Source organism: Cetorhinus maximus, chromosome 2 (assembly GCF_964194155.1).
Source record: "Cetorhinus maximus chromosome 2, sCetMax3.hap1.1, whole genome shotgun sequence".
Lineage (NCBI taxonomy): Eukaryota > Metazoa > Chordata > Chondrichthyes > Lamniformes > Cetorhinidae > Cetorhinus > Cetorhinus maximus.
The window spans coordinates 167,176,070-167,188,187 of NC_135880.1; the positions used below are offsets into that span (position 1 = coordinate 167,176,070).

General features: G+C 48.8%; 1 protein-coding gene across 1 annotated transcript in view; it reads left to right on the top strand.

Moving 5' to 3' along the window:
- Positions 1-12,118, top strand: part of dnah6 (dynein, axonemal, heavy chain 6) — a 424,069-nt gene that overhangs the window by 168,366 nt on the left and 243,585 nt on the right. The window contains exon 34 of the mRNA XM_078570618.1: positions 7,867-8,010. Coding sequence (XP_078426744.1) covers positions 7,867-8,010 — 144 coding nt within the window. The remainder of the gene's footprint in view (positions 1-7,866; positions 8,011-12,118) is intronic.

Here is a 12,118-nt window from a genome sequence, read left to right on the forward strand (position 1 = left end):
GGGCTGTGGTGGAGAGAACCATTGGTCTTCTCAAGATACGCTTCTGATGCCTGGACCGTTCAGGGGGCACTCTCCAGTACCCCCCAGATCGTGAGTTGTTGATAGTGGTTGCATGCTACGCTCTCCACAATCTCGCGCTGGAAAGGGGCGATGCGGTGGACGAAGATGATGAGACGCAGTTGCTCTGGATGCACGAGTCCAGCAGTGAGTCCAAGGATGAGCATGCACAGGAGAACGCTGAGGGGGTAGACACTGACCTGGGCATACACCAGAGAGGCAGGGATACCCAGGAGGCTTTAATCCAAAGAACCTTCAGCTAGCCCACCACAGATGGACCTCAAGCACACGCCAGGGCTGCAGGCTCCATATTCAATACCTGAGTGCAAATCAGCCTGGATAGTAACATTAACTAAGGCCCTTGTCAATAAAGCTCAATGTCAGACAGCTCAGTCATAACATCATGGGTTCCTGTCCACCTGCAGAAGTAAGGAATTACCCTGAGCCACGCTTACATATCAAAATTTAATGATATAACAAAATGAAGTTCAGAAACCAAAAAAAAAATGTTGCACATCACACCAAGTCTTAATGAACTAATAGTGGGGCTACATAAAAACGCTAGAGAGAAACCTGTGGTGTGCCTAAGGTGCCTTAAATTTACGCTTACGAGTGCTACATCTAGGTGCTGTCCCCTTGCTGGCGCTGGCATCTGAGACAGCCTGCTCATTGTGCTGTCCTGTTGGCCTCAATGACCTTGGCGGCTGTCCTCTGGCCCATGGAGCCTTTGATGGTCCTGCCTGGGAGGGAGTGGCCAGTTTCATAGCTGGCATCTCCTCAGTCGCCACAGCTTCATCTGTGCCACAGTCACTGGCAGAGGGGTGGAGGAGCTGTTGCCCTCATCCAGAGCGCCCTGGGAGGAGCCTGCAGAAACAACAGGCAGCTGCTGCACCGACGTGAGATCAATTCGGACCTCCCTGCTCACCATGGATGGGTGGGCACCGAGCTGGGATACTTGGTACCCAAACCATCTCCCACACTGGCACTGACCAGCTGAGGTCAATGCCGCTGTGAGGGCTTGCAGGTCCGAGCGCAACCCCAGGAGGCCCTGATTGGTCTCCTGGAGGAGCCTCCCCACAAGAGTCGCCACTCTCTCCATGGAGGAAGCATGGCGCTCGACCATGAGGCTCATTGTATCGGTGATGCTCCAAGTGGATTCCTCCAGCCATGACAGCATGCCACACATTGCCTCATGTACCTCTGCCAGGTTCTCCCGCATACCCTGCTACACTTCCAGCATTTGCTGCCTCACGGGCGACTCCAGAGGTACATCATCAGCTACTGACCGAACATGTGCCTGATCCCCAGCAGTCCTCCGACTGCCGGCGCCATGGGCACTCTCTGTCTCTGCCCGCACCTCAAGCGAATGTGAAGTGCCCTCACCGCTGTGCCCCAGGCCACTAGTCAAAGATCTAATTCCCACCCAGGTACTAGTATCTGTGCTGGTGCCTGCCTGGCAGAGATGGTGTGATGCTGGTGAGTCGATATGTTCAGGGCCCTCAGGTGTGAGAGGTGGCCCCTCTGCCTCCTCCTCTCGGCCCTGCTCCGGTGATGCTGAAAGGAAGAGCATGGACATTTGATTAGTTAAAGGGAGACAATGTCAGTGTGCATGCCTGTCCCCCGAATCATTATGTGCTCATCCTTCCATAATCAATGGTCAACCCATGTTGCATACTTTAATCACTGAGCAGTCAGCAGTGCCATGGCTGCTGGAACACACATGGTGACCTCTGTGCTCGGCAAACATACCTTCCTATGGCACTCCAGCCTCACTGCCACAGGTGGACCTGGGCGCATATGGCTCTTCTCCAGATCCATGGCCTGCTGTTCAAATGAAGTCAAGATGGCCAACTGGGTCTGGCCTCCACCAGTCCGCATCCGCTCGGCCTATTTGTGTGCAGTCTTCTCCTGAAAAGGAGCATTGATTAGTCCAACCTGTACCTGGATTCCCATCGCACCCCTGCCAACCCAACCAGAGTGCAACATTGCAGGGCTTTAGTTCTTCATTACCCCGCAGCTGCTGCACACTCACACAAAGAAGCCAGGGCTGACCACCCCCTCCTCAACCTGCCCAAATGCTATCTCCATCACATTTGGCAGCACAAGGTCTAACCTTGCAAAGCAAGGAGGCACATGCACGTGGAACACAAAGGCCAGCAGATGGATTGGTGCCCTGCCACCTAGCGCTCCCCTCCCAGCATGTTAGCACCCTGACTTTGACATGCTTCCCAATTCCAGCACTATGCCTAGGTGCAGATCCTTGAGTTTGCCCCTAAATCTATACTCTGGGTGTCAGTGTCACATATGCTGCAGGTGCAGCACCCATCTCAGCACAACCCTCTCAGGGTCAGCTAGGCATGAGCAATATCTACTATCCCACCTAGCGAGGGAAACATGCCATGAAGGATTCAATGCTGTAACTGCACTCAGAGTTGTTGGGGTGGGGTGGGGGGGCGCATTGAGGGGAAAGGCTGACGGCTGCATTAAGTGACCTCAGCCAACATGGTACTCGCCCTTCCCAAGTGCAGGAGGTCATTGAATCTCTTGCGGTACTGGATCTACATGCGTCGCACCACATCATGGGAGCTCACATTCTTGGCCATCTCATCCCAGGCACGTTTGGTCAGGTGGGGAGGCCTCCGCCTCCCGTCCCTGGGAAGCAGGACCTCCCACTGAGCTGCCACCTCCTCCAGGAGGGCAGCTAGGCACTCATCGGAAAAACCGCTGCCCTACCCTCTGGCCTGGCCTGCATCGCTGACCTACCCTCTGGCCTGGCCTGCCCCGCTGGCCTACCCTCTGACCTGGCCTGCCCTGCTGGCCTACCCTCTGGACTTGCCTGCTCACCAGAAGCCCTCTGGTGAGCCCTTCTACCTGCCATTGTGAGCAGCCTTGCAAAGGCTGCCAGGGCTTCATTTAAACAGGCTGCCGGGTCACCATTGGACCCGGCGGTCAGTACACTCCCGCCGTTGCCTGCCCACTCTTGCTGTCGCCGGGATTCGAGAAATACGCAGGGCGTGCCTTAATTGGCCTGACCGCGTAAAATGGCAGCGCAGACCCGATTGCGGGCAGCGATCAGCACTACGCTTGGCCTGCTCAACATTGGGGAAAATTCTCCTCTCTGAAACCGAGTGGCAGATGCTATGGATCTCATTTCAACTACCCCCCAGACGCTTGTTCCTCCATGAGCCAACCAGTCTCACTGCACTCCATCTTTCACATGAGGGTTTCGAATCTCCACTCTCCAAGAACTCGCTTTGGAATCTTCTCCCAAACCAACACTTTCTCTCGGGTGCCTTCCTCAAGGGTTCACCTCCAGGGTTTCGAACTCTCATTCCGATGTTCCTGTCCCCCGGTCACCACATGCATTCAAACTGTCTTCCATGCACTCCCTCACTGACTCAGCCATCAACAGTACACCACTGCTTCACATGCCTATAGCAAAGAGTTACAGACCTTCAGTTGCCTCTTTGGACCTCCTCACTTCTTAAGCCTTTATCTCTTTAAGCTTGAAGCTTTAAACTTGATGCTTGGAGCCTTGCTCTGCCCCTCACTCTTAACTTCACTTACCAGGACCTTTTACAGGTTCTTGTCCTTCCTTTGACTAGAAGGTCTGCTTGGGACTTTCTTCTGTTCACTCCCCTGGATTCATGGGGACTTTCTTCTTTAGCTTGGGACTTGCTATCTGTCCCCTTTGCTCCAGTCTCTCTCTGGCAGCTGTCTTCTAAACTGAACTCAAACAGCTTCCAAATCAAATTACTATTTCTAGTTTCTTCTGTATCTGTCTGTGGGAGAGACTTGCCTCTCTGGACCCTTGTTGCTAGGCAGCAGCCAGTTTCTCTACTCCTGTGTTTGCTTTACTTAGCTTAGAATTGCAAGAAAATTCATTAGAAATGCAAAAAAACTAAAATTCAACTTGACCTTTTCTTAACGCACAAATACAGAAATACAAATCAACTTAAACTTTAAAGTTAAAACTCATTCTTGACGCCCACAAACACAAATATAACTTAATTAGACTATCTCTATTTCCTGACAATGCACATTGGGACCCTGTGGAAGTCCAGACATTCTAACCTACATGGAAATTGCTGGGAAATTTTAACTTCCAATGGGCAATTTCCCTGCTCCCTGGGACCCTCCACAATAGTTCAGACAGTTCTGCAATACCTACGTGGGTTGTTACCCAGGAAATGTTAGACCAACAATAACCTAGTCTAACGTCTGGGTAACTACGCAACTGACCCCCCGGTTATCCTCTTTCCCCCACCCCCAACTACCCTCCAACTGCCTCCGATTGCCAGACTATCTCTCCAACCCAACCACACCCCCGGTCAGACCTGACTGTGCCCTCTGGCCTACCCGACTACCCTCCCGACTCAACCCAATTATCTCTCTCCCTGACTACCCGACCCGACCTATCCCAACTATCCCCCTCCCTGACTACACCCTGTAGCCGACCCAACTACTTTCCTCCCCAACCCGACATGACTGCCCCCCTCCCCGACTACTCCCCAACCCGACTATCCTTGATAACCCAACTACCCCTTGATCAGAAACAACCTGATCTGTCTACCCCTGATCACCTGACTACCTTCCCCCATGACCAGATCTGACTATCCCCTTGACCCAACTACCCCCCGACCAGATCCAACTATCCGCTGACCCACTCACCCACCTACCACCTTACTTGCATCACCCATCTCACCCCACGTAACAGTATTTCCCACCTCATCGATCTTCCCATTTACCCAGCTACCCACTTACTAACCTATGTGCTGACCCACCTCACCCATTGTCCACCCTACCCATTTACTCACCTTACCCACCCGCCCATTCACTCACTCACCCATTCCAATCACCCATTCACTCATCCATTCACTAACATTCAGACTGGCGTTTAAAATTACCAAATGGCTAGTGCTATAAAAAGGGGGTGTATTCTATCTTTCCCCAATGGATGCAGCACTGCACATTTCTTTGGAAGCTGGGCTCAGGAGGTCACAGAAGAAATGTGCAGCAGGGCAAGTTGGGGGAATTTTTGAGCAGCAGCAACCTGATGACCACTGATGCTGTTTGGAAGATCCGGGCCAATGTTTTGATCCCTGGTTAAAACCTGGTCCCTGGTTATCATTTAGTTAGATATTAGGGAGTACTCTCGATCATAAGGAGTGACCAGTAACATTTAACCCAAAAGAATATCCACTGTTTTACCTGTGATAAATATTATAGCCCTGATTCTCGGACCCATATTTTCCTTTAGTGAGACTGGAATTGATTACATTAATGATGGAAGACCTGCTTGGGGACTGGTTGCTATCATAATTCTGTAGGATTCATTGTTAGCTGTATTGCTCTTCACAATCTTCATCAAGGATTTGGAAGAATGCATTTTGAGAATTATCCATGATGTTTGTAGATGGTGTAGAGATATGTGCAAGGGCGAATGACCTTTGGTGAAAAATATTGATTACATTAAGATTTAGATGCACTGTAGGGGAATTATTTTTACATGTCTGTATATATAGTGTTGTATGGGCAATATCGTTGCCAAGTGTGAATGTACCATGCGGGCTTGCATGTCTAACGATGCTGAGCACGATTCTCTGAAAATGCACAACCAGTTCTGCAAGGCTATTGCAAATACAATGTTAGGATGTATTGCCAGGACAAGAAATGCTATATTATCTGTATAAGCGACCTTAGTTTGCATTTATTTAGAATACTGTGTCCAGTTTTGGTCACCTCACATGGTGGTGATGTGGAAGCCATTCGTAAATGTTCGGAGGAGGATCACTAGGCGCCCCTGAGTTACTGCAATACGATTAGAGCACTAGCCGGGGCTTTTTGAAGTACACATTTTGAGGCAATTTAATTGAGTTCTTTAATATCATGAAAGGGTTACATTTAATCCATTGAATATTTCAATTAGGTAGATTAATGTGGACCAGGGACTTGAGTTATGCAAGCATTGGACTAGATTAGAGGTCGGAAGGTACTTTTGTTTTGCAGAGAATCATTGAACTGTGGAACAAGTTGCTAACATGTGCAGTGAATGTGAATTAGCTGCAAAATTGAGTTTCTGACATGACTACATGTTGAAGATAGGTGAGTTTTAGAGGAATATGTCACCATATCATCGTGGTCCCCTGGAACTCGTTGATCACCTTTGAATTTGAGAAGAATTTTTAAGAGTTGTCGCCCTGTAAATTGGCCGAAGATTTTTTTTTCCCCATGCTTTTTTGACTTTCCCAAGTAATAGTGTCACTGATGGAAGTGTGTGGGGAGGTGTGGATGAGCATCATGTTGTGCAGGAGTCACTGCATGACTGTCTGGGACAGCTTCAGTGGACTAGATTGTTGTCCTTCATTTTTGTATGTTCACACTTGGAAAGACGCTGCACTTAAAAAAATTCTTTCATAGGATGCAGGCGCCGCTGGCAAGACCAGTATTTATTGCCCATCCTTAATTGCCCTCGAGAAGGTGGTCGTGAGCCGCCTTCTTGGAACGCTGCAGTCCATCTGGTGTCGGTACACCCACAGTGTTGTTGGGTTGAAGTTTTAGGTTTTTGACCCAATGACAGTGAAGGAACGGCGATATAGTTCCAAATCAAGATGGTGTATGACTTGGATGGGAACTTGCAGGTGATGTTGTTCCCAAGCTGCCCTTCTAGGTGGGAGAGGTCACGGGTTTGTAAGGAGCTGTCGAAGGACACTTGTGGACGGTACACTCTGCTGCCACTGTGCGTTAGGGGTGGAAGGAATGGAATGTTTAAGGTAGCAGATGGGGTGCCATGCAAGTGAGATGCTTTGTCCTGGATGGTGCTGAGCTTCTTTAGTGTTCTTGGAGCTGCACTCATCCAAGCAAGTAGAGAGTATTCTATCCAACTCCTGACTTATGCATTGTAGATGGTGAGCAAAATTTGGGGAGTCAGGAGGTGAGTGATTTGCCACAGAATTCCCAGATTCTGACCTGGTCTTACAGCCGCAGTATTTATATAGCTTGCCTAGTCGAGTTTCTGGGCAATGCTAATCCCCAGGATGTTAATGGATTCAGCGATGGTAATGTTATTGAATATCAGAGAGAGATGGTTTGATTCTCTCTTGAAGATGGTCATTGCCTGACATTTGTAAAATTGTGGACTACAGGAGGAGGCCAAGATGGATAACCCACTTGGCACTTCTGGCAGAAGATAATTGAAAATGCTTCTGCCTCGTCTTTTGAACTGTCATGCTGGGCTGTCCCATCATTGAGGATGGGGATGTTTGTGCAGCTTCCCTGTCTGAGTTGTTTAATTGTCCACCACCATTCACAACTGAATGCGGCAGGACTGCAGAGCTTTTATCTAAGCTGTTGGATGTGGGATTGCTTAGCTGTATCTATCGTTCAGGCTGTTTGGCATTCATGTAATCCTATGTTGTAGCTTCACCAAATTGGCACCTTATTTTTAGGTATGCCTGGTGCTGCTCCTGGTATACCCTCCAGCACTCCTCATTGAATCTCAATTTGTTTTTTAAAATGCCTTACTGAAACAAATTCCAAAATATGGTATCTGTTAGTGTTGTCTTGCACAGAAGGTTGATTTTGACAGCAAACTAACTGTACAACTTGTATTCTATTTTAGAATCATGTTACTAAATGCATAATAATTTAATAGTAATTTTAATTTATTAAAAGGAACAACTTCAAATGTGCCACAAGCTTCATGCTTCAAGATATAGAAAAAATTCTGAAGTGAATGAAAGTTATTAGCTTGTTTCACTTATAATTTTCATTTTTAAAATAAACCATATGATCTTATTTGTTTTAAAGGACATTTCTCAATTGAATGGTGTTATTTGTCAGACATTTGCCTTCTGCTACATTTGGTCCATTGGAGGAAATTTGACTGAAAACCATTGGGATGCCTTTGATTCATTTGTGCGACACCAGTTTGAGGATCATCCGGAGGCTAAGGTATCCACAAAGTGGGCAAATAAATACAGCTCCGAAGTAGTCATATGCGACTTGATACATTAATTCTGTTTCTCTCTTTACAGATGCTGCCAGACCCTGCTGAGTTTTTCAAGCGCTTTTTGCTTTTATTTCAAATAAATACATTGTTTATCATAACTTGCCTTGGCTACACAAAGTGCTCTCCCACTTGTCAGTTAAGAGAAAAGACATATTATCTCCTGCCTGTTAAGAGAGAACCTTTTTTTGGTACAATAATTTCAGAATTCTTGATAAACATCAGCCCTGGTTTTTGCTCCCATACTGGGAGGTTCTCATGATTTAAATGAATAAGGACATGCTGCATTTCCCTAAAACAGCTTTACGAATGTCGGTGCTTTAGCCCAGCCTGAACACTGATCTCGAGCTGGCTGAGCAGTGAAAAAAATTATTATTGACTGGGTGCTACTGCACATACAACCAGTACTGCTTTTGACCCATAGAGCTTTCTGAAAAACTGAATTCTAATCAAATCAATAGAGCCATCTCAAGATGCATGCAGGCTGACCTTTAACCAGCAAAGGATTGAAATGGTGCATTTCCAGAAGTATAAGTACTGTGCCATAGTGAGGATGTTTCTTAATAAGCAGGACATATTGGGATTATTTAAGAGAGAGGGGGAGAGTATTTTTTTCAGAAAACACTTCCCTTGGTAGCTATTGTTAAAGAATCAAAATTATTTAGATTTTTGTTTTCTGATTGTAACAGCTAAACAAATGCGGTTTTTATTATACATCCATACGGATTTAATTTTTATTGGACAAAATGTAGACTTTTGTGAGAGTGTCATCATTGCACCCTGATGGATCAGATGACCAAACCACTTACCACAGACAAAAACTGATGACTTAAACTTGAATTTCAGTTCATCTTGGTTTTAATTGCATATTTCATTGAAACTCTTGTTGATAGCGGTTCTAAGTATTTGACAACTTTTCTATTATCATTTCTGGCTGCCATGTTGGTTACATTGATGTCTGTTTTGGCTTATATACCAACGTGCCAAACTTGTTTTCACTGTTATCAGAGGTTATTTGTCTACCAGGGCAAAGGTTGATTGTAAAGTGGATAAATTAGTGAAATTAGAGCATTTGTAATGATGCATGTTATAGAACTAACAGCATAAAGGAAAGACAATCAGGGATACCCCCAAATCTCTTACTTGAGAACTAAATGAAAAGTAATGGGAAGTTACTTTTCAAATAATTCCTCAGACTTTGGTGAAGGTAATGAGTCCATGACCGGAGCATTCCGTGTAACTGACTAGATGGCATCCTGCTCACCTCTGAACTCTGCTTCCAAGTCCCTCATATTTTCCCATTCTTGCCCTTGCCCTTCTACCTCCACTCAGAGGTTTTCCTCCCAGTATCTTGTACCCTCACTCGGTCTTCCTCCTTTTCTTTCAGGTTTTCCTTCTCAGTATCTCATTGCCTCTCTTGCTCTTCTCCCTCTTCTTTAGGCTTTTCCTTCCAATATACTTTTCCCATTCCCTACCCCTTGTACTTTGTCTTTTCCTCTCATTATCATGGGCAGAATTTTCTGGATGGGGTGGGGTGGGGGGTGGGGGGGGGTGTTGGGCAGAGTGGGAGCAGGCGCAGGTGGGCACAGACCCGATTGTCACTCGCGATCGGGTGCGCGCCACCATTTTACATGGGCAGGCCAATTAAGGCCCACCCAGCATACTTCACGACTCCCGTGCAAAGCGAGAGCAGGTGGGCGACGGCGGGCGTGCTCAGCCCGCCGGGTCCTTTGGTGACCCGGTGGTCTATAAAAGGGGAGGCCTGGCAGCCTTGGAAAGGCTGCTCGCAATGGCTGGGCGAAGGGCTCTGTAGAGGGGCAATGAAGGTTATGCAAGTCCGGAGGGTAGGCCATCGGGGCAGGCCAGGCCGGAAGGTAGGGTGGGGGGCCATTGTGCATCTCATTTTTCCGACGACTGCCTCATTTTCAGGAGAAGAATGCACATAATGCCGCCGAACCACTGTCCTTGTTCTTCTTTCCAGCATCATTGGAACAGGGCCAGGAGGAGGAGCAGCAGAGGCCCCCTCTCACACCTGAGGGGCCTGAAGTCTCACCAGCATCACACCATCTCTGCCAGGCAGGCACCAGCACAGATACTAGCACCATGGTGGGAATTAGAACATCATCTAGTGTCCTGGGGCACAGCGGTGAGGACATTTCACAGTCACTGGAGGAGCTGGCAGAGACACAGAGTGCCCATGGCAGAGGACGGCAGGGGACATGCACATGCTCAGTCGGTGCCTGATGATATGCCCCTGGAGTCACCTGTCATGGGGCAGGAAATGCGGCTGGGTGTGCGGGAGCATCTGGGGGTGATGCAAGAGGCTATGCTTGGCTTGGTCTCTGTGGTGGAGGAGCCTACGCGGACGGGTGCCGAAGCAATGAGCCACATGTCTGAGCGCCATGCGTCCTCCATGGACAGAGTGGCGACTCTCTTGGAGAGCCTGCTCCAGGAGACCCAGCAGGGCTTCCTGGGGATGCGCTCTGACCAGCAAGCCCTCACATCGGAATTGAGCTCAGCTGGTCAGTGCCAGTGTGGGAGATGGTGTGGGCACCAAGTTTCCCAACTCATGCCCATCCATCTACGCTGAGCAGGGAGGTCCAGAGTGACCTCACGTCAGCGCAGCAGCTGCCTGTCATCTCTGTGGGGACCTCTTAGGGCGCTCTGGATGAGGGCGGCAGCTCCTTTGCCTCTCTCCCAGTGACCGTAGCATCCAGTGAGGCTGCGACGACTGGGGAGATGTGAGCTATGGAACTGGCAGACTCCTCCCAGTCGGGGCCAACACATGCTCCACGGGCAAGAGGACGACCACCAAGGCCATCGAGGCCAACAGGACAGCAGAGTCAGCAGGCTGTCTCAGATGCCACACCCAGCGATGGGGCAGCACCAAGACATAGCACCTGGAAACGTAAACATAAGGCACCTTAGACACACCATAGGTTTATCACTGGTGCTTTTGTGTTGGCCTGAGATGAGGTCTTTATGATTTGTTTTGAATTGGAACACTCTTGTCATTTTGTTTCATTAAGTTTCTTTGCCTGTGATATTAAATTCAGACATGTGACCATGGCTGAGGGTGCCTCTTTTCTTCTGCATGTGTATGGTTTCCAAAAATGTTAGGAGTGCTTTGTGGGACATTCAGCTTTATTAACAAGGCCCTTTGTTACTGTTCCTAACCTGGAAGGTTTGGCACTTAGGTATCGAGTATGGAGCCTACAGCCCAGGCTTGTCCTGGAGGTCCATCTGTGGTGTGCTAGCTGAAGGTTTGTTGGATTAAAGCCTCCTGGGTGTCCCTGCCTCCCTACAGTATGCCCGGGTTAGTGCCTACCCCCTCAGCATTTCCATGTGCATACTCATCCTCGGACCCACTGTTGGACTCAACTTGTGCATCCGCAGCCAGTGCGTCGATGTCTTCATCGTCCACTGTCCCCCCTCTTTCCGGCGCAAGATTGTGGACAGCGCAGCATGCAACCATTAACAGCGACATACGATCTAGGGGATACTGGAGTGCGTCCCCTGAGCGGTCCAGGCATCAGAAGCGCACCTTGAGAAGACTGATGGTTCTCTCTACCACAACACTTGTGAAGGCGTGGCTCCTATTGTACCGCTGCTCAACTTCTGCTCTTGGATGGCGGAGACGCGTCATGAGCCACCTTCTGAGGGGATAGCCCTTGTCACCCAGCAGCCAACCATCAAGCCGGGCTGGAGCACTGAAGAGCCTCGGCACCTGGGAGTGTCTCAGGATGTAGGTGTCTTGGGAGCTGCCTAGGAACCCTGCACAGACTTGTAGAATCAGCATCCTGTGATCACACACTATCTGCACGTTCATGGAGTGGAAGCCCTTCCTGTTGTCAAAGGCGCCAGGCTCACCTGCTGGCGCCTTGATGACCACCAGTGTGCAGTCTATAGCACCCTGGACGCGGGGGAAGACAGTAATGGCCGTGAAGCCTCTGGCTCGCTGTGTCTGGCTGGCCTGGTCCCAACAGCAGTGGATGAAGGTTAATGAACGCTTAAACAGAGCATCTGTAACCTGCTTGACACAAGTGTGGGCAG